Source organism: Nicotiana tabacum, chromosome 6, assembly GCF_000715075.1.
Source record: "Nicotiana tabacum cultivar K326 chromosome 6, ASM71507v2, whole genome shotgun sequence".
Taxonomy (NCBI): Eukaryota; Viridiplantae; Streptophyta; class Magnoliopsida; order Solanales; family Solanaceae; genus Nicotiana; species Nicotiana tabacum.
In genome coordinates this window covers 41,767,260-41,792,516 of record NC_134085.1, presented here as the reverse complement: position 1 = coordinate 41,792,516, position 25,257 = coordinate 41,767,260, and the positions used below count along the sequence as shown (strand labels likewise).

Here is a 25,257-nt window from a genome sequence, read left to right as displayed (position 1 = left end):
ACCTTTCGTAGATAAGTACAGACGTCTCCATACCGATCCGCGAGACTTGTCACGACCCAAGTTCGCCTTCCATGAACTGTCGTGACGGCACCTAGTATCTACGACTAGGTAAGCCTAACAATTTCGAAAAAAGAAATAAAATGCGAAAAAACTAATAAAAACTGAAGATAAACAAATATAGAAGTGTTTAAGATGCCGCTCAGCATATACTAATACAAGATCTCAAAAACTGAACAACTTTCCAAAATCTGGATGCTCATGAAATCACAAGCTGTTGAATAACTACAAGTGTCTAACTCCAGAATGTCTAAAGAAAAGTAAATACAGAAGGGTTAATACTATAAGAGAGAATGGAAAGGGACTCCTCGGTCTGCGGACGCGGCAGATATACCTCGAAATCTCTAGAGAATTGCCTCGCCTCAAGGGTAGTAGGTCTGAGTCGAAGTACCTGGATCTGCACATGAAAAACATGTACGGAAAGGGCATGAGTACACCACAGCGGTACTCAGTAAGTGCCAAGCCTACCCTCGATCGAGTAATGACGAAGAAGGTCAGGGCCCTACTAATTATAGCTGAAAAATAAGGTAAAACAGTATAGAATATGACAATATAATTAAATGCTAATAGTATGAAGTAACACAAGATAATAAGAATAACAACAAATACAACAGAGAAAAACATCACAGAAAGAATATAGCTCAACACAGAGATAGCAACCGGGGATCTACCAGGATACCGTCCTATAGCCCCCAAACGTAAATATCCAACAAACCGGGGATCTACCAGGATACCGTCCTGTAGCCCCCAAATGTAAATGTCCAATGGATCTTCCGGGTGTCGTCCCATAGTCTAACTCATAGTGCGTCGGGGATCTACCTAAATCCCGATCCATAGTCCCCAAATGTAAATGCCCAGTATTAGGGTAATCTACCAGGTCCAGTCCCGTAGTTCCAATATAAATGTGCAGGGGGATCTACTGGAATGCAAATCCGTAGTCCCAAAGTAAACATGCAAGGGGATCTACCAGGATACCGTCCCGTAGTCCTAAAGTAAACACACAACAGCAACACAAACATTATTTAGTTCAATCCAAATTTCATACCAAGCTAAAACAGGTATTTCTAACCTAGCATGTTGCACGGAATTCAAATAAAGCAGTTTGAGCAAGTAAAGCAATTAAGTCAATTAGACATGCTTTCCTAAGCTAACAATAGGCTTAAATTGCAAGCAGTATAAGCAGGGAAGAAAACACAGTTATAGTTACTAAATGAAAGCATGATTTTCAACAATTAGCATATGTACGTACTCGTCACCTCACGTACAAGGCATTTCATATATCAACAATACCAAATCCTAAGGGGAGTTCCCCCACACAAGGTTAGGCAAGTCACTTACCTCGAACATGGGGAATGCAGTTAATAGGGGATCAGGGCGTAAAATCTTAAAACGACCGGCCGGGTCGTCACAGTAAGGACTTCAAACGTGGGCCATTTTTTATTAGGCTGTTAGGCCAAGTGACAAGGGTTGTAATTCTTCCTTATTTCATTAACTTTTCGTTGGAGCATTTACATCTATATCCGCTTTTTGGGTCACGTTTTAACTTGTACCTGCTTTGCAAAAAAAATTGTAAGCGTACCCACTTTTTCGCGTAACTTCAGCATACGTACCTGAAGTAGTAAAGGCAATCACACAAATTTCAGCATTCTATTAGACGAGCCTGAAGTAGCAAAAATTGCTGAACCAAGTACGCTGAGGTTTTTGTTTGTAGTTGTTGAACTTAAACATTCTGGTGTTGAAGTATTGTTCTCTATTTGCTGAAGTTTTTATTTGTAATTGCTGAACTGAAGCATTCTAGTAGCTAAAGTTTTGTGATGCTGAAGTTATTTAGTTCATTTGTAAAAACTTCAGCACTAAATAAGCTGAAGTTTTTTTGTCCTGGATTCATTAGTTTTGTCATTAAGCTTTTTCAAGAACTTCAGCATATGCTGAAATTATTTAGTTCATTTGTAAAAACTTCAGCACTAAATAAGTTGAAGTTTTTCTTGTCCCGGATTCATTAGTTTTGTCATAATCAGACTACTATAAAATAATCAGATTGCCAACAGTATCTAAATCATAAAATTTTGGAAATAATAAACGTGAAAAGAACAAAATATCATGAAAAGAATCACTAAGTGTGACTTTAAACTTCCCGTACGTGGAAATATTCACAAATTATTGTCTACTAACTTACGTAATTATTTATAATTTATTTTTAAATAATCTGATAAACATACTTATGACAATCATCCCATGAATTGAAGTTTCATAGCAACACCAATAACAGCAGAAGAAAGAAGAAGAAGAAAACGAAGGAGGAGAAGGAGGTTGAAGTTGTTTAAAAAGTGGGTACATATTAAAACTTAAAAAAAAAATAGGTATAAGTTTTTTGTTAGCAAAATAAATTTAGCCCATTTTGATAACGGCAAAAACATATTTGACCCAACTTTTTTTAAAAAATAAATTAAAACCATTTCATAGTATAGTTTAGGGGCAATTTTTGATTTGTTCCTACTTAAATAATACTATCACAGAGTATGAAACTACGAGACGCACGGAGTCCAGTTAATTCTGCCGAATAATTCGCGCCTGCATCAAAATTCTGGGGAAAAAGACAAAAAAATCTGAGCGAGGCGCGCGATGTGCAGTGTGCTTCCCCCAAACTGAAAAAGTAACAAGGAGCCGGCATCGGAATTCACGAATTGCACCTCATTTCTCCTCCATTATCCTCTTTGACACATTCTTATTACAATTTTCCTATTAAATCTATAATAATAATATCCACTACCGCATTCGTGAATTCTTTTGGCTCCGTCACATTTCCATTTTCCTCCAGGTCCCTGATCCAGCCGATCGGGCCCTTTCCAGTTTTGATTTTGCCTATTATTTCCTGATCTAGTTGTCATTTCTTTAAATTTTTTTGGTTCATTCTGTTGACATAATTATTTCTAAAAATGGAGTCATTGATTGAGCTATGTGATTTAATCGCACAAAACCCAGCTCAATTCGCAGAGAAATTAGCATGGATATGCGGCAGATGCCCTCCAGCAGAAGCCTTACTCGTTGGATCTTCTCCTAGGGTTTCAAGGTCTCAACTCAATGCCATACTCGCCGTTGCACGATTCCTCTCCAAATGTCCTAACCATTCGGATGAAATGCCCAAATCCCTCGTTCTCGCGTTCTATCGTTCAATTCCTTCCTCTTTTAACCCGCACTTTTGGCCTCAATCCCTTACAAACGACTCAATTGTTTCATTTTTCCGTGATCTTTTGGAATATATTTGTAAAGCATGTGAATTGTCTCCGGAATTTTCTGCCGACGTAGCTAGATTCACGGGGGATATTGTGACATCGGCTTTAGGTAACAGGAGTGGAGATTTGGGGATTTCGAAGGCAGTTTTGAAAGCAATGTGTTATTATTTCCCTCCTATTGTTCCTTCTGATGCTAATAAGTTGGTTTCGGGTCTGCTCGAGCAGTTTGATAATTTTGTCCCTAGCTCTCCCCGAGAGCTGCTTGGAACTTCTTCCTCTCATAGTTCACCTATGAGCGGTAGCAATATAGATTTGTTAGGTGGAAGTAGTGGTGGTGGGTACAATGATGGAGATGGCAGTGCAGAGAAACAACGAGCCATTGCCTCATTCGAAGAGGAGCCACTTGATAGCATTGAGAAAAGAGAAATGGCTTTGAAATTGATAGGAAATGTCCTGGGAAAAGTCTCTATTGAGGCCAATCTATTGGATAATGTTAGAGGTATCGTAAAGCAGCAATTTCAGTCGATGGTAGCATTTTTAAAGGTAAACATTTCAAGATACTGCTGTTTATTCAGTTTAATATATGTGGTGAATTTTTGGTCTTTAGGATAATAGCTGCATTGTTGCGGAAAAAGGGTTGGTTTAAATTGTAGTTTATTCTGTTTAATTATCCGTGGTGCCTTTTCTTCAGAGTAGAAATTGCATGTTACTAGAAAGCATGGTGTAATTGCAGTTTATTTCAATAAATGTGTGGTTTATTGCTCGTTAGAAGAGAAGATGGAAAAGTTAGTGAAAAGGATGGTCTAATTAACTTGGTTGACTGGCAGATAAGGAAACGTGATTGGTCAGAACAAGGGCAGTCGCTGAAAGTTAGGATCAATGCCAAACTTGCTGTTTATCAAGCAGCAGCCAGATTGCAGATTAAAACTCTTGCATCACTTGATTTGGATGGAAAATCATCAAAAAGATTGTTGCAGGGAGCTCTTGCTTCATTGATAGAGGCTGCAGAGGCATGTTTATTCTCAGTGTGGCGAAAGTTGAGAGCATGTGAAGAGCTATTCCGCTCCTTGCTTTCTGGAATTTCCCATGCTGCTGTTGCTCGTGATGGTCAGATGCTTCGAGTGCTGCTCATTCGGTTTAAGCCTCTTGTGCTGGCGACATGTGCTCAGGTACAACATTCAGCTGCATTAAGTCGCACTTAATGGTTCAATGGTGATTGTAGAATCTAGCATAACTTCTTGATTATGGGTTTTTTCACCACAGGCAGACAGTTGGGGCAGCAACCAGGGGGCCTTGTTTGAAAGCGTGTTGAAGACAAGTTGCGAGATAATTCAGTTTGGATGGAACAAGGATCGATCTCCTGTGGACACTTTTATTATGGGCTTTCCTATTTGTGAAAGGAATCGTTATGAGGAAGAGGTTAGTTTTACCTTGCAGTTTATTGCCCATTTGAATAACTCGCACCCATTTATCATGAGCTAGTGGAAGTAAATGGATGTTTGTTGATGAATCAAGAGGTAGTAAACATTGCCTGTTGTTTGGAGTCGCTAGATAAAATTATTTGCAAGTTAAAGTTGCTAGTCATTTGCTCCGCATGTTGCAAATGGAGCCAATTCTGGAAGGTAGAATGTTGTTAGTATCATTTGTTCTAGTATAAGTCATTTCGGTAATTTTTTCCTGATTAAACTATTATACTGGACATATATGGATAAACACATCTATTACTATGTACAATAACTTCCTATGACTTTTTATTTATTCTTTTTAATTTTGTTTTCTCCTTGACGCACATTAGTAGTCTACAAAAGAAGAATCTGCCATCTGGCTCTTCCTCTTCCTCTTTTTTTTTTTTTGATAGGTATAGTAAGAATCTTGTCACAGTAAAACCAGCAATATGAGAGTGCAGGAATATATACAAGCTTTGAATAAAGCAGGCTAAGCCTTAAAAAGCTAAAAAGACTCTATCAAAATGTCTATTTCACATCTTTCCATTTACAACAAGCTAACAACTGTAAGCATTTTTGTGTGTCAAGATTACTCCTTTTTAGCATTTTCAAGGTAAAAGTTCCCACTTTTGTGTGTCAAGATTGCTCCTTTTTAGCATTTTCAGGTTTATTTTTGTGATGTCATATTTACCTCAATGTGCTTGAGAAGCTAGTGTTTTTTCCTTGCAAAATTATGGGTTTTTTTTTGTTACCATTTTATCTACCTAGCTAAGCCTAAACTATAAAAGCAACCTTTTTGGTTATACTGATGAAAAAACAAAAAAAATGTTTCGTCATAATTGATGGCCTGGAATTGAAGGAAGATATTTTTGTGACATTGAACTTTTACTTGGTATATACTCTGTGTATACTCAGTGTGCACTAAATAAAACATGTCAAGTTTAGGGGGGTCACGAGGTATTCTGCCAAAAAAGATTTTCGCTTTTCCTTCCCACATAAAAGTCCTTCCTATGCTGTTGAGCAGCATTTCCACCTTTGATGTCATAGAAATGAGACATTAAGTATGTTTGAAGAGTATCTAGCACACTGCTAATTAATGCCACTCCTTCCCTGTCCCACAAAAACTGGCATTTCCAGGTTGATTGTTTCCTATCAGATTTTTCATGTTGATAACTTGGAGTGGTGAAAACCCTTTTGATTTTATAGATCAGAGATTGTGTCATTGAATCTGTGTTAAAATGTGTGGTGACTTCTGCAGTTCACGTGATCTTACAGTTAATGTAAATTAAGTTCATCTATCTTTCTCCCTCTTAATTTACTCCAGTAGAGTCTAGCTTCCTTGTGCCCCAACTCTAGAGTCTAGCTTCATTGTGTTCTGCTTCAATTACTAGGTCATTATTCAAGCTTTTATCTATTTTTTCTTGAAGTAAAACTGTGTTATCAAGTTTGAGTTCAAGATTAGTCTGTGAGCTTTGTTTTTTCTTAGATTTGGTTGTTTTTTAAGGCCTAAGAACGGACAAGATTGACTTGTGCCTCAAATGTCTGTAATTTTTACAACTGATTGTTGTGTAAGCATCCTCTTTATTTCCCTCAGAAATTTGCTCTTTCTCTATTTTGATAATAAAAAACTGAATGTGCTCTTTCATGTTGCAAGGACAAAACTTTTGGCATTTAATGTCTTGATTAGTGGTTTAATCTGCACTGTTGAGTTTCTGGTTTCTCCTAGGCTCACAGAAGGGAAGGATTTTTCTTGTGAGTCACAGAACCCTTAGAAATTGTGCTAGCTTTTTGAATGCTTGCTTAGGGACCTGTATGTTTGATTTACCTTTAGGAGTTAATTGGTATATCATGTGAAATATTTCGTTTCGTTGTTGTTCGATGTAAATGTTGTGAAAAGTTTGTATCAAAAAAGTTGAGATAGTTACCAATCAAAAAAATATAATTTATCAAAAATTCTGTCTTATCACATTCATTTTCCTTCAATTCTATTTGATCCTGCTATATAAATAGGAACACTTTAGGTCAACCTAGTACCATTATATTTCTTTGTTCCATACTTGTTATGTACTAGTCAATTAAATCGGTTGAATTATTGTTCATATTGAAAGGAGTCAAGACTGATAAGGAATTGTTTAATGATTCCCTCTCAAAAAAAGAAGAAGAAGATATGTTACCAATAAAAGAAGTTGAAAATAGTTTACTCATCAAAGAAAATAATCGAAGTTAGTTTTCGTTTGATCTGAGAAAATCTCTTGGTTTTCTTCTTGACATTTGCTGATGATAAAGTATTGAAATCTAATACTTTTATAGCTTATATGCATCCATTTACATTGAAGTTTGCTTGTTATCCGGCTTTACAGGCTGCAAAACCTATAGCTGAAGTATAGATTTTTTTTTGTTTTTTATTTATTTATTGTTTTTTCAATTTTTTTTAATTACATAGGGATAGGGGAAGGGGAAATGGGGGCGAGGATTACATGGTGGGGAATTGAACCTTCACCAACAAGGTGAAAGTTCAGGTAGCCAGCCAACTGAGCTATAGCTTTGGAATATCTAAGTTTCTGCAAGTAGAGGTTTGAAATCACAGTTTGATGAGCAAATTCATAGTTGTGCCATTAGACAAGCATCTTTCTGGTTGGCCTGTGACAAAATAGTATTTATTCCCTTAACAATCTAAAAAAACATTCACTAAATATCCTCTCCTTTTCCAATAAATGCTTTATATTCATGAAATACTTCTACAAACCAAGGTGTGGGAATCTCGTCGAATATGGTAACACCCACTTAAGAGGCTTACATGTATTTGCATTTTTTCATAGAGGACATATTGCTTAATTCTCTTAGTGTTTCTTTATTAGTCTCTGTTTTGATTATATTATTTGCAAATGCCTACTTTTCCAGGTAGAGAAGGAGAAGCAGGCAGCTCCTTCCCTGCAGTTGAACGTTATAAGGTTACTAGCTGATCTGAATTCTTCAGTTAAGAGGCCTGAAATTGTGGATATGATATTGCCTAAATTCATTGAAAGTTTAGAGGAGCGTGATGCATCAATACCAGGCTTATTGAGACTCCGAGTATGAAAATCTCTTTTCATCACAAACCTAGTGCAGTATCTCTGCAAAATTTACTCAAGTTTTGAAAGCCTTTACTCTGTTAACTGAGCTAATTGAATCACTTTCTGAGTTTCTCAACCTGTTTTTGTTGAGCTGCTGCAGCTTCTTGATGCTGTTGCTCGTATGGCAAGTTTAGGTTTTGAGAAATCCTACCGTGAAGCTGTTGTTCTGATGACAAGGAGTTACTTAAGTAAGCTTGCTGCTGTTGGCTCAGCTGAAAGTAAGACCACAGCCCCAGAGGCCACAACAGAGCGTGTTGAGGTGGGCTCATGGTGTTTTTATCATATTATAGCAGTTAATTATCACCATCTCTTATTGATCGATTGCTCACATGTTCAATCACATTCTAGACACTTCCCGCAGGATTTCTTCTGATTGCCAGAGACTTGACTACTCCTAAGTTGCGTACAGACTACCGTCAACGTTTGCTATCCCTGTGCTCAGATGTGGGCTTGGCTGCAGAGTCAAAAAGCGGAAAGTAGGTTTTTGTAATGTTGGCTGAGAATGTGCTTTACTGGAGTGTTTCTGGATGAACTCAGGGACTGTATTTTGCAGGAGTGGAGCAGATTTTCTTGGGCCTCTCCTTCCTGCCGTGGCTGAGATATGTTCAGATTTTGATCCTACTGTAGACGTTGAACCTTCACTCTTGAAGTTGTTTAGAAACTTGTGGTTCTATATTGCTCTCTTTGGGTTAGCTCCTCCATTACAGAACCTTAATGGCATGGCAAAGTTAGTATCAACGACTCTAAACAGTGTTGGTAGCATGGGAGCAATTGCACTTCAAGCGGTGAGTGGTCCATACATGTGGAGTGCTGATTGGTCCTCTGCTGTCCAACGCATTTCTCAAGGAACCCCACCACTTGTAAGTTTGGTTCTGACTTAGAAGTTCAGCGTCTCATAAAAGTTTGTTATCATCTTCTCCTAGAATGTTACTTCTTATGTTGAAATTGCTGCCTTGTTGCAACTATTGTAGGTCAATCTCGAGAAACATGTTAAGAAAATGCTTAAGATGTTGCACCTGTAGGTGCATTCCTATGTCATGTGTGCTACATATTTTCATCCCAACATAGTAGTTTAGCGGTTTTCCTAGTAATTCCTCTTGCTCATTTAGCTCTAATATTTTGCTCTTTTTCTTCTTCTTCCTTGATTAAGACGCGGTTCATTTTGGAAAACCTACATCACAACAACATGAACAGAAAAAAGGTTCATTTTGCCGATCCATTTCATTTCAATGCACAACGTATCCGGCGTTACGCAGGATTCGGGGAAGGACCGCACCCTAAGGGTGTGATGTAAATAGTCTAACCTAATACAAGCATTAGTGGCTGTTTCCACAGCTCGAACCCGTGACTTGTAGCTCACATGGAGACAACTTTACCATTGCTCCAAGACACCCCTTCTCCAAGGCCCCCCTTCATCCATTTCATTCCAATATTCGTAAATAATTTATCTGTTTAGGCAAATTAAAGGTTTTCTAAGTTAGGATTCTCTAAATCTCACACTTATTTCTACCAAACCTAGTGTAACTTAAAGAACAATAAGAACTAAGTCTAAATCAAACTAGTTGATGTTGCAGGATCCTTGCTTAAAAGTTGTTAGTTGTTAGCTAAGTTAGCATTAATTCTGATAGATTAAAGTTCTTTTGAGGCTAATTCTCTCAACGTGATTTTGCACTTCGCACTGTCTCCTTTTAGTACCTTCAATTATTGTACTGTCATGCTTAGGAACGGCATATTGGATCTCTACTTAGGATATGATCAAACCATCTCAGACGACTTTCTCTCAATTTATCTTCTATTTGTGCTACTTGCACCCTCTATCTGATGTGATTGTTTTTAACCTTGTCTAATTTTGTATGATTGTATATTCATCTTAACATTTGCATTTTCTTGGAGTAAAGTGGAGATCTTAACACTTCAACAGAAAAAGTAGAGATCTTAACACTTGCATTTCGACAACACTTATTTGAGGCATAATATTCACTTTCATATACATTGCCTGTTTCACAACTGTTCTATAGAACTTATCTTTTATCTTTTGCTTTATTAGGTATCTTCATAATTTACAACGCATAACAATCTTCCATTTGGACCATTCCTATTTTAGGTCTGTATTATGCCATTCCTTTAGAGCACTAAGTCTAGATATCCGAATTTTCTGTAAATAGGCATAGCAATTCCGTCCAATCTTATTTTATCTTCGTTCTTCTTATGGGCCTACAGTTCAAAAGCGCGCTTAAGCCCTGAAGCGAGGCTCAAAACATGTTGGGCGCTTCGTCTCGCTTAGCGAGATCTTAAGTGTTTTCATTAAGGCTTTAAGATATACTTTTCCTTTCCAATGAGCGTAATTCTGAAGAGGCGACACTAAACAATTGATATTTCATTTTATCGTAAATTTTCTTCAATTTCATTGTCCATATATTTGGTATTCATGCTTATAAATATTAGTCTTGGATAACACACACACATATACAGGGGCGTACACAAGAATTTGGTAAGCGGTGTCGAAATTTATAGAGGAACTGGAATATAAATTTGATTATCATCCTTTTAGACAAGAAATAGCCTCAGTCTATTGATTTTGTTGAGTCTTAAGTTATAAAAGGTCCCGAGTTCAATTCTACTTCATCACAATTTTTAACCACAAAGGCTCTCTCAAATATTTGCAAAAAAAAAATGTACTAGTTGAGGTTTGAACCTTTGACCTCTTAGAGCAAAATCAAGCACATAACCAACACACCAAGACACAATTTATGTCAAGTGGGGTCATTTTTTCCTACTTATCCATTTTCGTACATTATTAATACATATATTTAGTAAAATTATCCAACGCTTCGGTAAGCGTGCATATATATATATATATATATATATATATATATATATATATATATGTTTTTTTTTTTTTTTTTTTTTTTTTATGAAAGCTCGCACTTTATTGCGCTTTGCGCTTAAAGCCCCACCAGATCTTAGAGCTTTTTTTGCGCTTTTCGCCTTTGATAACACTGGCCTAAACTTGTTGTTCATGTATTATGTTTACTTTTACTTATTCTAAACTACTTACTCTCTAAAGTAGTTCTCCACAGTATTCCCTAGCTAGTTTGTGAGTTAACACAATATCACCTGCAAATTGTATATAATGAATATCATCCAGTATGCTATCAAGATACTAGTGGTTAATTCATGCATAACTGGGCTAAAACAAGTATCAGTTCAAGGTAGATCCTTGGTGTAAATCCTATGTTATGAGAAACATTTCTCACTATTCTCACACGTGACAACTTGCTCTTAAATATCTTTTACAGTAATTACATATTTGGTATGAGTTCCTTTTTTTCAAGACACCCACCAAAAGACCTTTCATAGCACTTTATCATATCTATTTTTTATCTATGTCAATGAGTAGCACATGGAGATCCTTCTTCGTCTCTCTATAAACTTTCATCAATCTTCAATAATATATCTTTGGTTGTAGTTCTGCTTAGACACAAAACCAAACTTGTCGCTTATCACATTTGCAGTGTTCTAATGTCTCCAAGGCTACACTCTGTTGTTCTTTACTGAAGTTTCATCATAGACTCAGTTTATATCTAGTTGGTTCACACAACTTTGAACATCTCATTTGTTTTATAGTCAGAACCAAGGTACTCTTGTCCACTTGTTTGGCATCTTTTCACTTCTTAATATAATAACATTGAATAACTTGGTTAGTTATGGTATTCCGACATCCCAAAGGCACTTCCAAACCTTTATACGGATACTATTTGGGTTTATCACAAGCCTTTCTAACCCTAATATATTTCGTGACATCCTTGATCCTTTACTTTAGCACATCTAATTATATGAATGTAGCTAAGGTTTCTAGAAAAACCTGTCATTAGACGATTTTTATATGAGCATGTCTTGTGATTGTGTTCTTCAATTTCTTGCCCTCAGGGCTATGGTCAAGTGGTAAGATTGCATCCCGTGATTTGTGGATTAGGTGCACAATACGTGTTTGAACTTGCGGCAGACAAAAGCCTGGTATTTAAGTCGAGAAAGGTAGAGTGGCGGCCCCACCATCTATCGAATTTTGGATCAAGGGCCACCGGGCCTCGGGGATTTCTTGGTTATCAAAAAAATAAAGTTCCTCGAGTTCTCATTACATAAGTTTCTTATATGGCTGTCTCTTTTGTTTTGGTCCTTTTGACCGACCGGAAAGAACTGCAGTATTGGTGCATTTACTTCCAAACCGAAAATAAGGATATCACATGTCTAAAGATAACTTAGTTATCCACATGTTTGATATTTTTCTTGATCTCAATTAGTGTTATCAAAGGCGAAAAACACAAAAAAACTCTAAGGCCCGTTGGGGCTTTAAGCGCAAAGCGCAAATAAAGTACGAGCTTTAATGAAAAAAAGCGCAACTGGAGAAAAAGTAAAAATATGTATATGTAGTCCATGACCAATAATTATAAGCATGAATAACAAATATATGAACAAACAAATTGAAGAAAAAATAACGATAAAGTGAAATATCAATTATCCATCGTTGCATTTTTAAGATTACACTCATTGGCAAGGAAAAATATGTCTGAGAGCCTTGATGAGACACTGAAGCGCCCGCAAAGCGAGGCGAAACGCTCAACATGTTTTGAGCCTCGCTTTAGGGCTCTCAATTATTTGAGAAGGGAGGGATCAATGTTGTTAAAAGCCATTGCTTCGTCGCTTGAATCGGTGAAATGAAGGCTTGTCGTCTGATGAGGGAAGCCATGCGCTTCATAGAAGTTTGTGCTTCAAACAATGATACAAAGTGATCCCAACAAAAAATTGTTGGTTTTTTGAATCTCAACTTTGAGAAGCTGGATTACTATCAACATTATTGCATACTGGATGCCAGAAGTAGTTATATTAATTGTCTTCTCAAAAATTGGTTATATTAATTATGATATTATTATAGTACTAAACTGATATATGTTTATTTTTTTATATTTTGTAAATTGTACAACTCACTTCAAGGAAGCCTTCGCTTCACTTCTCGCTTTAATCATATAGTTTTTGTCCGCTTTTAGCTTTTAAACCACAATGACACACAAAGTGATCCCAACAAAAAATTGTTGGTTTTTTGAATCTCAACTTTGAGAAGCTGGATTACTATCAACATTATGCTTCAAACAATGATACACAAAGTGATCCCAACAAAAAATTGTTGGCTTTTTGAATCTCAACTTTGAGAAGCTGGATTACTATCAATATTATTGCATACTGGATGCCAGAAGTAGTTATATTAATTGTCTTCTCAAAAATTGGTTATATTAATTATGATATTATTATAGTACTAAACTGATATATGTTTATATTTTTATATTTTGTAAATTGTACAACTCACTTCAAGTAAAGCGAAGTTTATATTTTGTAAATTGTACAACTCACTTCAAGGAAGCCTTCGCTTCACTTCTCGCTTTAATCATATAGTTTTTGTCCGCTTTTAGCTTTTAAACCACTGTGAGGGATGTGATATGTGGAGAAAAAGAGACTAGAAAGATTATATGGGTTGTTCTTGTTATTTACTTCAAGGTGGTATAGTTTATCCTACTCACAAGCCATAACTTCAAAAGTAACAGGCCAATAAATGTGCGATTTCTTTTCGTCTTGAATCTTGTAATATTTCTCGTTTCATGTTAATAATGTAATTCGTTTAACCAAATAATTTATATAAGGTGTCTAAGACGTGCTGTTTACCAGGTTGTGAGCTCCGTGAAGTGGCTTGAAGATGAGTTGGAACTTAATGCTCTTCATAACCCAGGTAGTCGGCGTGGTAGTGGCAATGAGAAAGCCGCCGTTAGCCAAAGAACTGCTCTTTCTGCTGCTTTAGGAGGGCGTATGGAAGTTTCAGCGATGAGCACAATTTCCGGTTTGTTGAATTTCTTCGTGTTCGGATTTGGTTTGAGAAGGAAATCAAGTTCTTAATGAATTTTAATTGTTTTGGAGATGTTCTTTGCTTAGATACAAATGATGATCGAGATGTTTCTAGGCTTCACAGATAATTTTTATTTGGCCTTTACAGGTGTCAAGTCAACTTATCTACTTGCTGTAGCGTTTTTGGAGATCATACGGTTTAGTAGTAACGGTGGGATTCTCAGTGTGGGCCCTAGTTCAACAGCTTCTAGAAGTGCCTTCAGCTGTGTCTTCGAATACTTAAAGAGTCCTGGTCTCACGCCGGCTGTCTCTCAGTGCTTGACTGCAATTGTTCACAGGGCTTTTGAAACAGCAGTAGCGTGGCTGGTACTTATAACTTTCTGCTATGTCTTGCTGTACACACTAATCACTTGCAGTTATAAGGTTATAAATTACCAGGATATCTAAATTTTCTTAAAACGGGTACTGTAATATGATGGTTGAAGGATACCAGAAATGCAAGTTAAGTGAAAGAAACAGAATGCACAAATCATCGAGAATTCATAGAACTAAATGAAAAATATTGTTGAATACCAAATGCAGTGAAACAAAAAAGAACAGTTAAACTGTATATTTTCAGAGTGTGATAGGTTTGTTTACTTAAACATTTTAACTTATATCTATAAAATTCAGCATTCATCTTTGTATACATCTTGTTTGTATTTTTAACTTATGTGCAATAATGTTCTGTATTCAGCTTTGTTTACAATTTATATGTGTATCTTGTACGTTAAATATCCTTTGCTGTGTGTGTTTCCCATATGGATATTTTAATAACTGTCTTCCTTTCTCTCTTTACGAATTTGTTAGCTTCCAATTTCTGTCTTCGAAACAATTTAGCCCCTCGTTTTGTTTGCAAAATTCTCAATTGCCTAAATAATATGTTGTTTTCATTGTTGTTTTCTCTTTCTGAACGAGTTCAGACCAAAACTGCTGATTATTTTGCTTCTTATTGGTTATTGCATTTCACCATCATATGCATCAAACGGCGTAGCCTATTTCCATCTAGAATCTTTAGGGGATTGCGTGGGAATTTATCGTAGAAAATAGGGATAAGGGGCATTCTTTTTGCATCTGGAGGCAAATGCGTATATCTGTACTCGACTTAGAGCATTTTAAGTTTCTTTAGCTGAAGACGAACATTTTGAAACTGTTATGGACAAAGTTCGTCACATTAGAAATCAACTTTGAACTGTATAGCATCCCTTTTTAGTTACTTTTTCTTAGTGAAAAAGCTAATGGAGATCATAGTTTTTAAACAAACATAAATTGCTGATCCTCTTCTCTTGCCTCCCCATTCAGTTTCTTGTCTTTTTTGTCTTTTTACATTAAGGTCATAAGATCCCAGTAACTTGCTGCAGGAGGATAGGATGTCTGAGACTGGACCTGAAGCAGAGTATAGGGAATCTACGTTGTCCACACATGCCAGTTTCCTTGTAAAAAATTTGTCTCAAAGGGATGAGCATATACGAGATATCTCAGTCAATTTGCTGAATCAATTAAGAGATCGCTTTCCTCAGGTGGTGTTTCACTGCTGCTTGTACTGAGTGTCAAATTTGTTTTACTTTGCTTCTTGCCATTGGTTGATACTAACGGTTAAATAATTTATTGGCTTGCAGATTTTGTGGAATTCTTCTTGTCTAGATTCACTGTTGTTTTCTGTGCACAATGATCCACCTTCATCTGTAGTCAATGATCCTGCTTGTGTTGCTACTATTCGCTCTTTGTACCAAAGGACTGTTCGCGAATGGATAATTGTTTCACTTTCACAGGCTCCTTGTACTAGTCAGGGGCTTCTTCAGGTTCTTTATTCCATCAGTTTCGAGTTTCATGACATGCTGTATCACTTTTTTTTCCCTCCGTATTACATTTTTCAAGTATGTTTGTTCGTCTATGTTCATTTTCTTGTGCATATGCTCTTGCTAAGGGATTGATGCACTTTGCTTAGAGTGCAAAATGAATATTTGGGTCCCTCTCTCCGCTACAATACATGCTGTCAAAATATTATTTTGTTGGAAAAACATCACTAGCCTTTAACATTGGTAAACACATTGTCTTTTTTATGTAGGAGTAAATATTTTGTGTGCAGATGGTATTTTAGCTTTATTTAGTAACGAAGTTTAAAATGTCAGATACCTTTTTGCCGAAAGATCTGAATTTGCGTGGTTTGTACAGATGTACTGGATTTTTACCTTCTTTGCCATCCTTTTACACTTTCTATTTTACATACTATTAGCTAGTCTCTCTTTCCTTGCTTCAGGAAAAGCTTTGTAAAGCAAACACTTGGCAAAAATCACAGCCTACAGCAGAAGTTGTTTCTCTCTTATCCGAGATAAAAATTGGTACTGGTAAAAATGATTGTTGGACCGGAACAAAAACAGCAAATATTCCTGCTGTTATGGCTGCAGCAGCTGCAGCATCTGGAGCAAAATTAAAATTGACGGAGGCGTTTAATTTAGAGGTGCTCAGTACTGGTATGATCAGTGCAACTGCGAAGTGTAATCATGCTGGAGAAATTGCTGGGATGAGAAGGTTATATGAGAGTATTGGTAGCCTTGATCGGCCAGCATTGGGTCCCGGTGATATGGTGGATAATTTGCAGCCAAAACCTGAGTCCTTTTCTGAGGTTTTACTTACAAAGTTTGTCCGACTGCTGCAGAAATTTGTTAATACTGCAGAAAAAGGGGAAGAAGTGGATAAGTCATCATTCCATGAAACTTGTTCTCAAGCAACTGCTTTGCTTCTCTCTCATCTGGTACAGAAAGTTTCTAATTCCTACCAGTCTTTGCTTTCTTAGGCTGGGATGAAACTTTCTTTTTTCTCCCCTTAAATTTTCTATCGCTTTACATGTTACCTATTTGCTGTTGTCCACAGGGTTCAGATACTAAATCAAATGTAGAAAGCTTTTCACAACTTTTACGTCTTCTTTGCTGGTGCCCAGCTTATATATTGACATCTGATGCCATGGAGACTGGTGTATTTATTTGGACATGGTTGGTTTCAGCTGCTCCTCAACTGTGTTCTCTGGTACTTGCTGAGCTTGTCGATGCATGGTTGTGGACAGTCGACACAAAGCAAGGTCTTTTTGCATCTGAAGTTAGGTGTAGTGGACCTGCTGCTAAATTAAGGCCTCACCTGGTTGCCGGGGAGCCAGAAGCACCACCTGAAAAGGATCCCGTTGATCAAATATTTGCCCACAAACTATGGCTTGGGTTTTTCATTGATCGTTTTGAGGTGATTATCAATGTTTTAATGCTTTCACTCTCTTAGCTGCTCCCTATGAACCAATGCGATAATCAAACATACACTGATCTATTGTCCACCCAAAAATGGTTAGGTTAGAGATGATGTTACAGTACAGTTGGCCTATCACTTATTTGAAATTTAATTAGATGAATATGTCAATATGATGTTTTGCTTCAATCATAATACTCAAGTACTAGGGTTTCGAGTTAAATAGATGTGATTTTCCATGGCAAATTAGCAATACCTACTTCACAATATTGGTGTCTTTAGCTGTTGTTTCTCTCTTTCATCATATTTTCGTCTGGTATAACTTTTACAAGTATCTTCCAGCACTTGTAAGAGAGGACCCTCGTTGGTTTCCTCCCTCACCAATTTCTCGCACTAATGCTGTTTCTATGTAGAGTACTATGATAGAGGAGTACTTGGCTTGTTGAATCTGTGTTTGGATTAGTTGGACTGTGGTGATGCCGTGGTAAAACAACTACTATAATTTTTTCTACTAACTTCATCACAATTGAAATGATTATATTTTCTGTTCCTTGACGGCTTCTCAGTTTTTGCTCTTTGACTTCTTGCAACACTCTTTTTCCAGACTGTCAATAGTTGTCTATGAAACATGGCTTAAACCATACATTGAAAAATAAACAAACAACAAACCTTTTTTGTGAAAAAGCTGCCTTTATGTTCTCTTGAAAATGTTGCTAAAACAATCATTGTTTCAGCCTTTTGATTCTCTTAAATGTATTTCATAAATGTTCAAGTTGTAGTTTTTTTTTTGTTTTGAAAAACTTGTCTTTGCAGGTTGTTCGACATTTTAGTGTTTCACAGCTTTTACTTTTAGGGAGGTTGTTGCAAGGAACCACCAAACTACCTTGGAACTTTTCTTCCCACCCTGCTGCTACTGGCACATTTTTCACCCTGATGCTACTTGGGCTGAAGTTTTGCTCGTGCAAGTCACAGGGTAATTTGCAAAACCTCAGGGCTGGGCTTCAGCTTCTGGAAGACAGAATATATAGGTAAAAACTTATGAGCTTGCATTTAATTGGACTGATATGCTTGCCTGCATTGTGAATACAGGCATGGAATGCGTAGTGGAAGTTCCTTGCTCATCATTTCTGACTGATAGCTTGCTAATAGACATTAAGTTGCTCGCAAACATATGTCTATTTGTTTATGGAAGTTTATCTCAATGGATTCAATATGTTTCATTCGACTAGGCCTTATTTAGGAGTATGCTGATTTGCTGATGCATTCAACCATTTGGTGATGTTCAATTACAGGGCTTCATTGGGGTGGTTTGCTCACCAACCTGAGTGGTATGATATGAATAAGAACCTTGCCCTGAGTGAGGCACAATCCGTTTCTATGTTTGTCCATCATCTTTTGAATGAGCAATTAGATACTCCCCAACTTGATTCCAGAGGACGGGCACTGGAAAATGGAAACTCTTTGAATGATGTGGTGAGATAATCATAATCGAGGCGCTGGAAACTTTGGTTCTTACATCATTTGTGAAAATTTTTGTGCCTAAAATATCTTTATTTTTTGTCGTGGGAACAGTTTCTTTTCTCTAATTGCAAACAATTGTTTATGGTCCTTGTGCTCTTTTTTGAACTTAATGATGCTCACAGAGAGATCAATACCATCCCATTTGGGGCCAAATGGAGAGCTACACTGTTGGAAGGGAGAAGCGGAAACAGTTGCTTCTGATGTTATGCCAGCATGAAGCTGACAGACTTGATGTCTGGGCACAACCTACTGTCAAGTAACGCACAATGATTACTGATTGTTTTTCTCCCTGTTTTAACTTCTTTTAATGTGGTTGTCACTATTGTTATTAATTCTTCCAACATCAGGGAGATCACTTCACGTCTTAAAATCAGCTCCGACAAATGGGTCGATTTTGCTCGAACTGCCTTTTCTGTGGATCCTCGGATAGCTTTGTGTCTGGCTGCAAGATTTCCTACAAATAATCATCTGAAGACTGAAGTAACACAGTTGGTGCAAGTATGTCTTTCATTCCCACTTATCATATCCTTCGGTTTTCTATTAAACCCTGAATGAATGTGCCTGAATGGTATGCATTTTAAGAGAGAATAAAGATGACTTGAAACAGAAATTGCGTATGAAGTTGACTTTAGGATGATGAAGATTGCCTTATTTGTCTATTTTGTTGAAATTTTTATGCAAAAGCGCCTAAAATAAGGGCCTTGGTGAATCACACGACAAACATTCTCAAGTAACTTTTGCTTCATAACTAGTTTCAATAATATGGTGGCTGTTCTCTGTAACAAATTTTCTGACCAGGAAATAGAAAGATGTCCCTAATGATTTTTTAATTATCATCTTTTCCTTTTGAGTGGAGACTGAAATTTTCTACACCTTAAAGAAAGGTTATGATGCTTTAATTAGACCAAAGTTGCCACCTCAATCAGATGTTCAATACATTTTTCTTAACAAAAAAGATGGAGGAATGCTTCCTGTAGAATATGCTTGTAAGATATGGCTTGGTATCATCTTTTTTCTGAGAAGTAAAGTTTTATTTGTATAAGCATGGAGAAGATGCCACATTACAAAATATTTATGTAGGATGTCGCTCCTATTTAACAGACAAGGAGTTGATGAAGTCCATTTTGATAAGACTAGAGTTGAAGTTGATCCGAAATATTGGATGAAGTTCTGCTTCCTTGCATTTCCGACAAACATGTTCACTCTCTAATTGAAAAAAATGCTCTCAGGCACACTACCCAAGGTTTTTCTCTTTCCTACTTCTTAGGATCGTAGAACTACTTTTCTCTGGTGTTTCATCTCATCGGAATCCTTTCATCTGTCCCTGAAGCTGAAGCTGAGTTTTCACCCACTGTGATCTCTGTTTAGAACTTTTTTCCGTTTTTCTTTAAGTTAAGATCTTTTTTGAAAAACTTTCTCTGACTCATATTTTTCTTTCCGGCGACTACGGCAGCGGAGGGACTGTGTTTTATACCAATCATTTACGCGATTGCTTATAAACTTGGTTTACGCAGCTTCATTATAGAGAATAGAATATACTTTACAGCGCGGGGGGGGGGGGGGGGGTAAATCTTATGATATAACGGAAAAGCATATGGATGGAGAATCGTGGTCTGAATGGGTTGAGCGCACGAGAAACCTGATGAGAAGAATGACTTTCAGTAGAAAAATTCTTTTGTGGTTATGTGATTTATTGCATAAAGCTTCTGAAAGAAAGGGTAATGTCTCTAATAGGTGGAGGACCAGGGATCATTTATTCAACTTTTATTGCTCACAGAAATACAACAGTTACGGGAGATTTATTAGTATTGTTTCTGTACGTGGGGAAAGCAGAGCAGTTGTTATTCTACCTGAAGTTGAATTAAATGCAAGGTGGGGAGAGAGAGCCTCTAAAATAGAAAGGTTCATTCACAGAAACTTTCGCTTTACAAGAGCAATAGAGGTTCCAAAATTACATAATGATTTTGCTCATACTCTACGCTCAACCAAATGGTCAGAATCAAATGCCAACATCAGAGTTATTCAACCAGAAAGCAGCCCTATCAAAATTGCTGCTTCAATGCCAACAGACAAAAGTCTTTTGAATAGGTGCATCGTCGGCAAGTTCTCGAAAGAACTAGATTTAATTCCCTCATGCACAGAGGTTCGAAGATGGGTAAACAACAAGTGGAGTAATGCCATTGGAGTCTATGAACTGAATGGACTACAATTTCTTTTCGAATTCCCAACCAGAAGGATGGCGGAACAGTCTATGGAGGAAACCTAGAGATGGAAGAATGCTACTCTATTTCTGAGTTGGTGGTCCCCGACAGTAGCTTGTTATCCTTCTGAAACAAAATTCGACTGGATCTGGGTGAGGATTCTCGGACTTCCATTACATCTATGGTCATCAGAAACCATGAAAGCTATCAGAGAAAAATGTGGTGGATGGATTGAGACGGAGGAAGAGACGCAACTGCGAAATCACATGAGATGGGCTCGTATCAAAGTTAAGGGACCGGCTGAAAAGATCCCTAGAGTCGTAGAAGTAGAAGGAGGAATGCTTTTTTCCTTGCCGTTGTGGAGTGAAATTCCGACGATTGTGAAAGTTTTCCAAGAAGATGCAGTAGTGGAAGTACGGCCTAAGTTTTGTGATGATATAGTTACAAGCCCTATTTTCATAAAAGAGAGTTCTAGGCATGTGGGCTCAGTAACAGGGCCCTTTAATTCAAAAGTTGACAGTTGTATCCCAGGTAACTGATATACAAAGGCTGACAGGCGTTCTTGGATGCACAGTTGGAACTCTTCCTACAACCTACGTAGGTATGCCATTGGGTTCTAAAAACAAGTCGTTAGACATTTGGAGTGGGCTGTTAGAAAGATGTGAGAAAAGATTGGCTAAGTGGAAAAGCCAGTACATATCCCTGGGGGCAGAGTAACATTGGTTAACAGTGTCTTAGATGCACTTCCCACATACATGATGTCTCTTTTTCCTATTCCTACAAAAATAGAGAAAAGGATTAATGTTATGAGAAGGAATTTCATCTGGCAAGGAAATAAAGAGAAGGGAGGTTATCACTTGGTTAACTGGAAGGTTTTGACACAAAGCAAGAAATCTGGGGGCTTAGGCATAAGAAACTTGAGACGACATAATAAAAGCCTACTCATGAAATGACTTTGGAGGTTTGACAGGGAAGATCAAACTTTATGGCGACAGGTCATCATTCAAAAATATGGACTAGAGGGACAATGGATACCTAGAGCAGTGACAACAACATATGGGGTTAGTGTCTGGAGGTCCATCAGGGCTTATTGGCCTCTTTTTGCTGAGAATGTTTCTATTGTAGTAGGGAATGGGAGGAAAACATCCTTTTGGAATGATAATTGGCTAGGGCATGGACCTTTGAAAGACCTTTTTAGTGACATGAAAGTTTTGAGTTTGAATAATGAAGCCACGGTGGAAGACAGTTGGGACCAACATGGATGGACTTTCAATTTTAGAAGAGAACTAAATGACTGGGAATTGCCTAGATTCACTGAATTTTTGAATGTACTTGATCAGTTCAAGGGAACTACAGTGGAGGAGGATAGGGTTAAATGGACAAGGCATAGTAGTGGCTCTTTTGCAGTGAACTAAGCATACAAACTGCTCAACCATCAAGGCCAGCAAACTCAGTTATGGAGCTGGAAAACAATATGGCAAGCCAAAATACCAACTAAAGTAGCCTGCTTTATATGGTTAGCAGCCAGGGATGCCTGTCTAACACAAGACAATCTAATGAGAAGAGGCATGCCATTGTGTTCAAGGTGTTATCTGTGTGGAAATGAGGCTGAAAGTAGTAGCCATTTATTTTTACACTGTCAGTTTGCTAGAGCTTTATGGCACCTATTTTTGAGTATGAAAGGACTGTCATGGGCCATGCCCAGGAGTACAGGGGAGCTACTTGCTTGCTGGAATTTCTCTGGAGACCTGATCAAACAAAAAAAGTGGTGGAAGACCATCCCGGGATGTATATGGTGGATCATTTGGATGGAAAGAAACAGTAGATGTTTTGAAGGACACAACAATTCCTTACAGAAGATCAAGATGAACTGCTTATTTTTGTTTCACTTTTGGTGTAAGGAAGATTTTGTACAGGATGTAGATTCAATGATAGATATCATAGGATCACTGTAGTAGGAGATAGAAGATAGCCGTGGTTTTTGCTCTTTTTGATATATGTATATATGGCCTTAGCACAGCCTTTGTGCTACGATTAAATAATATGTTACCATTCTCAAAAAAAAAATATTTCCTCTGCTCCAAGTTCTATCTGGTCTTCCTTGCTTGGAAAGACCTTTCCTCAGTAAAAATATTTGGATCACGAGGAAAAAATGAGGAAGGAACACTTCATATGAAACATCTGAAAATGGTGCATTATTGGGGATCTGTGATCTGGCTGACAAGAAGCTCAATCATTTTGGAGAGGGATTCTGTAGGAAAATGGGATTATACTCTAAGATGAGGACTGTAATCTAGAAAAAGAGTGGGGAAATGAATATTGTGATGGAGTTGAAACAAGAGAACAAAGAATAGAGGGTCAAAATTTGATCTCAGAGGAAGGATAACCCATAATGCTTTACTGGTTCTTGACTTTGGAGAGGATTCTGTAGGAGAAGGGGATTATACTCTCAGATGAGGACTCTAATCTAGAAAAAGAGTGGGGAAATGAATATGGTGATGCAGTTGAAACAAGACAACAGGGGATAGTGGGTCAAAATTGGATATCGGAGAATGGTAACCAAGAATGCATTAAAGGCTCTCGACGAAACTGTTCAACCCATCAGTTAACTGAATTTCAATAAGGGTCCAATAGGTAATATGTGAACATGATGGCAGAGTTACAGGATTTAAGTCTTTAAGCAAATCATGGCATCTGAGATGAAAACATACGGTTGTTTTCTCCTTAAAATGTTATTAAAAAAGGTAATGTTGTTCATGATGTAATGGAGGAGTTAGCAAAGATGTGAACCAAGATAGGAAAAACCACCAGATAGGAAAGAGGGGAAGCAGTAAACAAGAGTGACTTATGATGGTTGGAAGGCAGTGTCAACTATGATGGAAAATGAGTTTAATGCAAAATAAAGATTGGGAAAGAAATTGGACTGAGAGCTAGTTCCTTCTGCTTATGTTTTGGGTTTGTGTAAACGTGTTATTTAGGGTGACACCTTTTTTGGGTTTGTTTCTTCTTATAAAATATATTTGCTTATTACAAAAAACTGGGAACAACCCAGCTAGTAATATAGACAGTCTCCATGATTTTAACAACACTATTTCCTAAATGAAAGAAATGATGATTTTGACAGCCTAGACTACTGTAATTCTAAATCTCTTTTCTTGTACAGTATAGAGCCAACCGATTATCATTCAATTTACGTAATCTATCCACTAATTTTGGACATGCTTGAAAACGATGTCCTGTTGTGCTTTCTACATCAATGATCTCATTTGTCATTTTAGTATTCATCCAGTTTAGATGTTTGCTTCTAAAGCTTCCAATGGCCTAGTCCAAATACGTTCTTAATGCTTTGGAATGGTTTTGAAATGTAGTTGACTTCACCAAACATTTCCTCAGATTTGGTTGAATGGTTCTTGTGGTCATTTTTGCGTTATAGCCTGTTTGGCCAGGCTGCAAAAATTAGCTTATTTTGAGAAGTGCTTTTCTCAAAAGTACTTCGAGAAACAGTTTATGTTTGGCTAAGTAATTTGAAAAGCACTTTTGAGCAGCAATTTGTGTTTGGCCAAGCTTTTAAAAAATGCTTTTCAAAAAAGTGCTTTTGGAGAGAAGCTACTTTTTTCTGCTTCTCCTCAATAACGCTTTTTTTTTCTTCCAAAAGCTTGGCCAAACACTTCAACTTTGAAAAAAGAGTACTTTTTTTGAAAAAAAGTGCTTCTAGGATTGGGGAAGCTTGGCCAAACAAGTTATTAGCCTCCATTTGCCTTGCTGATTCAAGCATGAAATTTTATGGCACTATATTTCCTTTTGGTGTTTTCACTAAATTTTTGCTCATTGCCATGATTTTTTCTTATACTGCAGTGGTCTAATTACTTCAAGTTGTCTAAGTCAAATCTCTTGACAGATACAAATCAACATACGACATACAATTTCTAGGGGTGCTTTACATGTCTGAAAGCAAAAAACCTCAGACGAATGCTTCTCCTAAATAAATAAGTATCTTTCATAGCTGCTATGTTTTCTGTGCTGCTTGTTAGCTATCTTAATTTCTCTGTATTGCATGCTCATTTTGCTCAACTGTAACCTGAATTTTTGAATTGTTTGGATCTGTGGAGCAGTTGTTCTCCTCACTACGACAATTGTGTTAGGCCATGTAGCTTTTTTGGTACCGATGAATAAATCTAGTCCAAGAGAAGGCATAAAGTAAGAAATAATGATAATATTATTAGCTGAAGATATACCTGGTCGTAAACCATTCTGTTTCTTTTGAGATGCTGATGGTCTTCCAAAGCATCTTAAGGTCGATTTTTTTTTGGTCTTTTTATGATTTTTCTTATATGCGAAGAAATAGAACTTGGTTTACAGCTCTTGGCTTGTCACTATTTCTCTGAGTTGGCCTGTTTTACAATCTTATTAGTCGTCCTTTTAACCAAACACTTGATCTTGTTACTGAAATTCCTTTACTGCTACTCATTTTGGTGAACTATATTTTGGTTTCCATTTTTTCCTTTCTTGATTTTTTGTGATT

General features: G+C 37.1%; 1 protein-coding gene across 1 annotated transcript in view; it reads left to right on the top strand.

Moving 5' to 3' along the window:
* Positions 1-2,584: 2,584 nt before the first annotated feature.
* The window catches only part of LOC107806897 (phosphatidylinositol 4-kinase alpha 1-like), a 34,552-nt gene continuing 11,879 nt past the window's right edge, over positions 2,585-25,257 (top strand). The window contains exons 1-17 of the mRNA XM_075254699.1: positions 2,585-3,833; positions 4,118-4,459; positions 4,554-4,709; positions 7,637-7,807; positions 7,949-8,107; positions 8,197-8,324; positions 8,402-8,708; positions 13,567-13,735; positions 13,889-14,106; positions 15,141-15,299; positions 15,399-15,581; positions 16,040-16,534; positions 16,654-17,013; positions 17,827-18,041; positions 18,306-18,486; positions 18,657-18,790; positions 18,882-19,032. Coding sequence (XP_075110800.1) covers positions 2,994-3,833; positions 4,118-4,459; positions 4,554-4,709; positions 7,637-7,807; positions 7,949-8,107; positions 8,197-8,324; positions 8,402-8,708; positions 13,567-13,735; positions 13,889-14,106; positions 15,141-15,299; positions 15,399-15,581; positions 16,040-16,534; positions 16,654-17,013; positions 17,827-18,041; positions 18,306-18,486; positions 18,657-18,790; positions 18,882-19,032 — 4,368 coding nt within the window. The 5' untranslated portion in view covers positions 2,585-2,993. The remainder of the gene's footprint in view (positions 3,834-4,117; positions 4,460-4,553; positions 4,710-7,636; positions 7,808-7,948; positions 8,108-8,196; positions 8,325-8,401; positions 8,709-13,566; positions 13,736-13,888; positions 14,107-15,140; positions 15,300-15,398; positions 15,582-16,039; positions 16,535-16,653; positions 17,014-17,826; positions 18,042-18,305; positions 18,487-18,656; positions 18,791-18,881; positions 19,033-25,257) is intronic.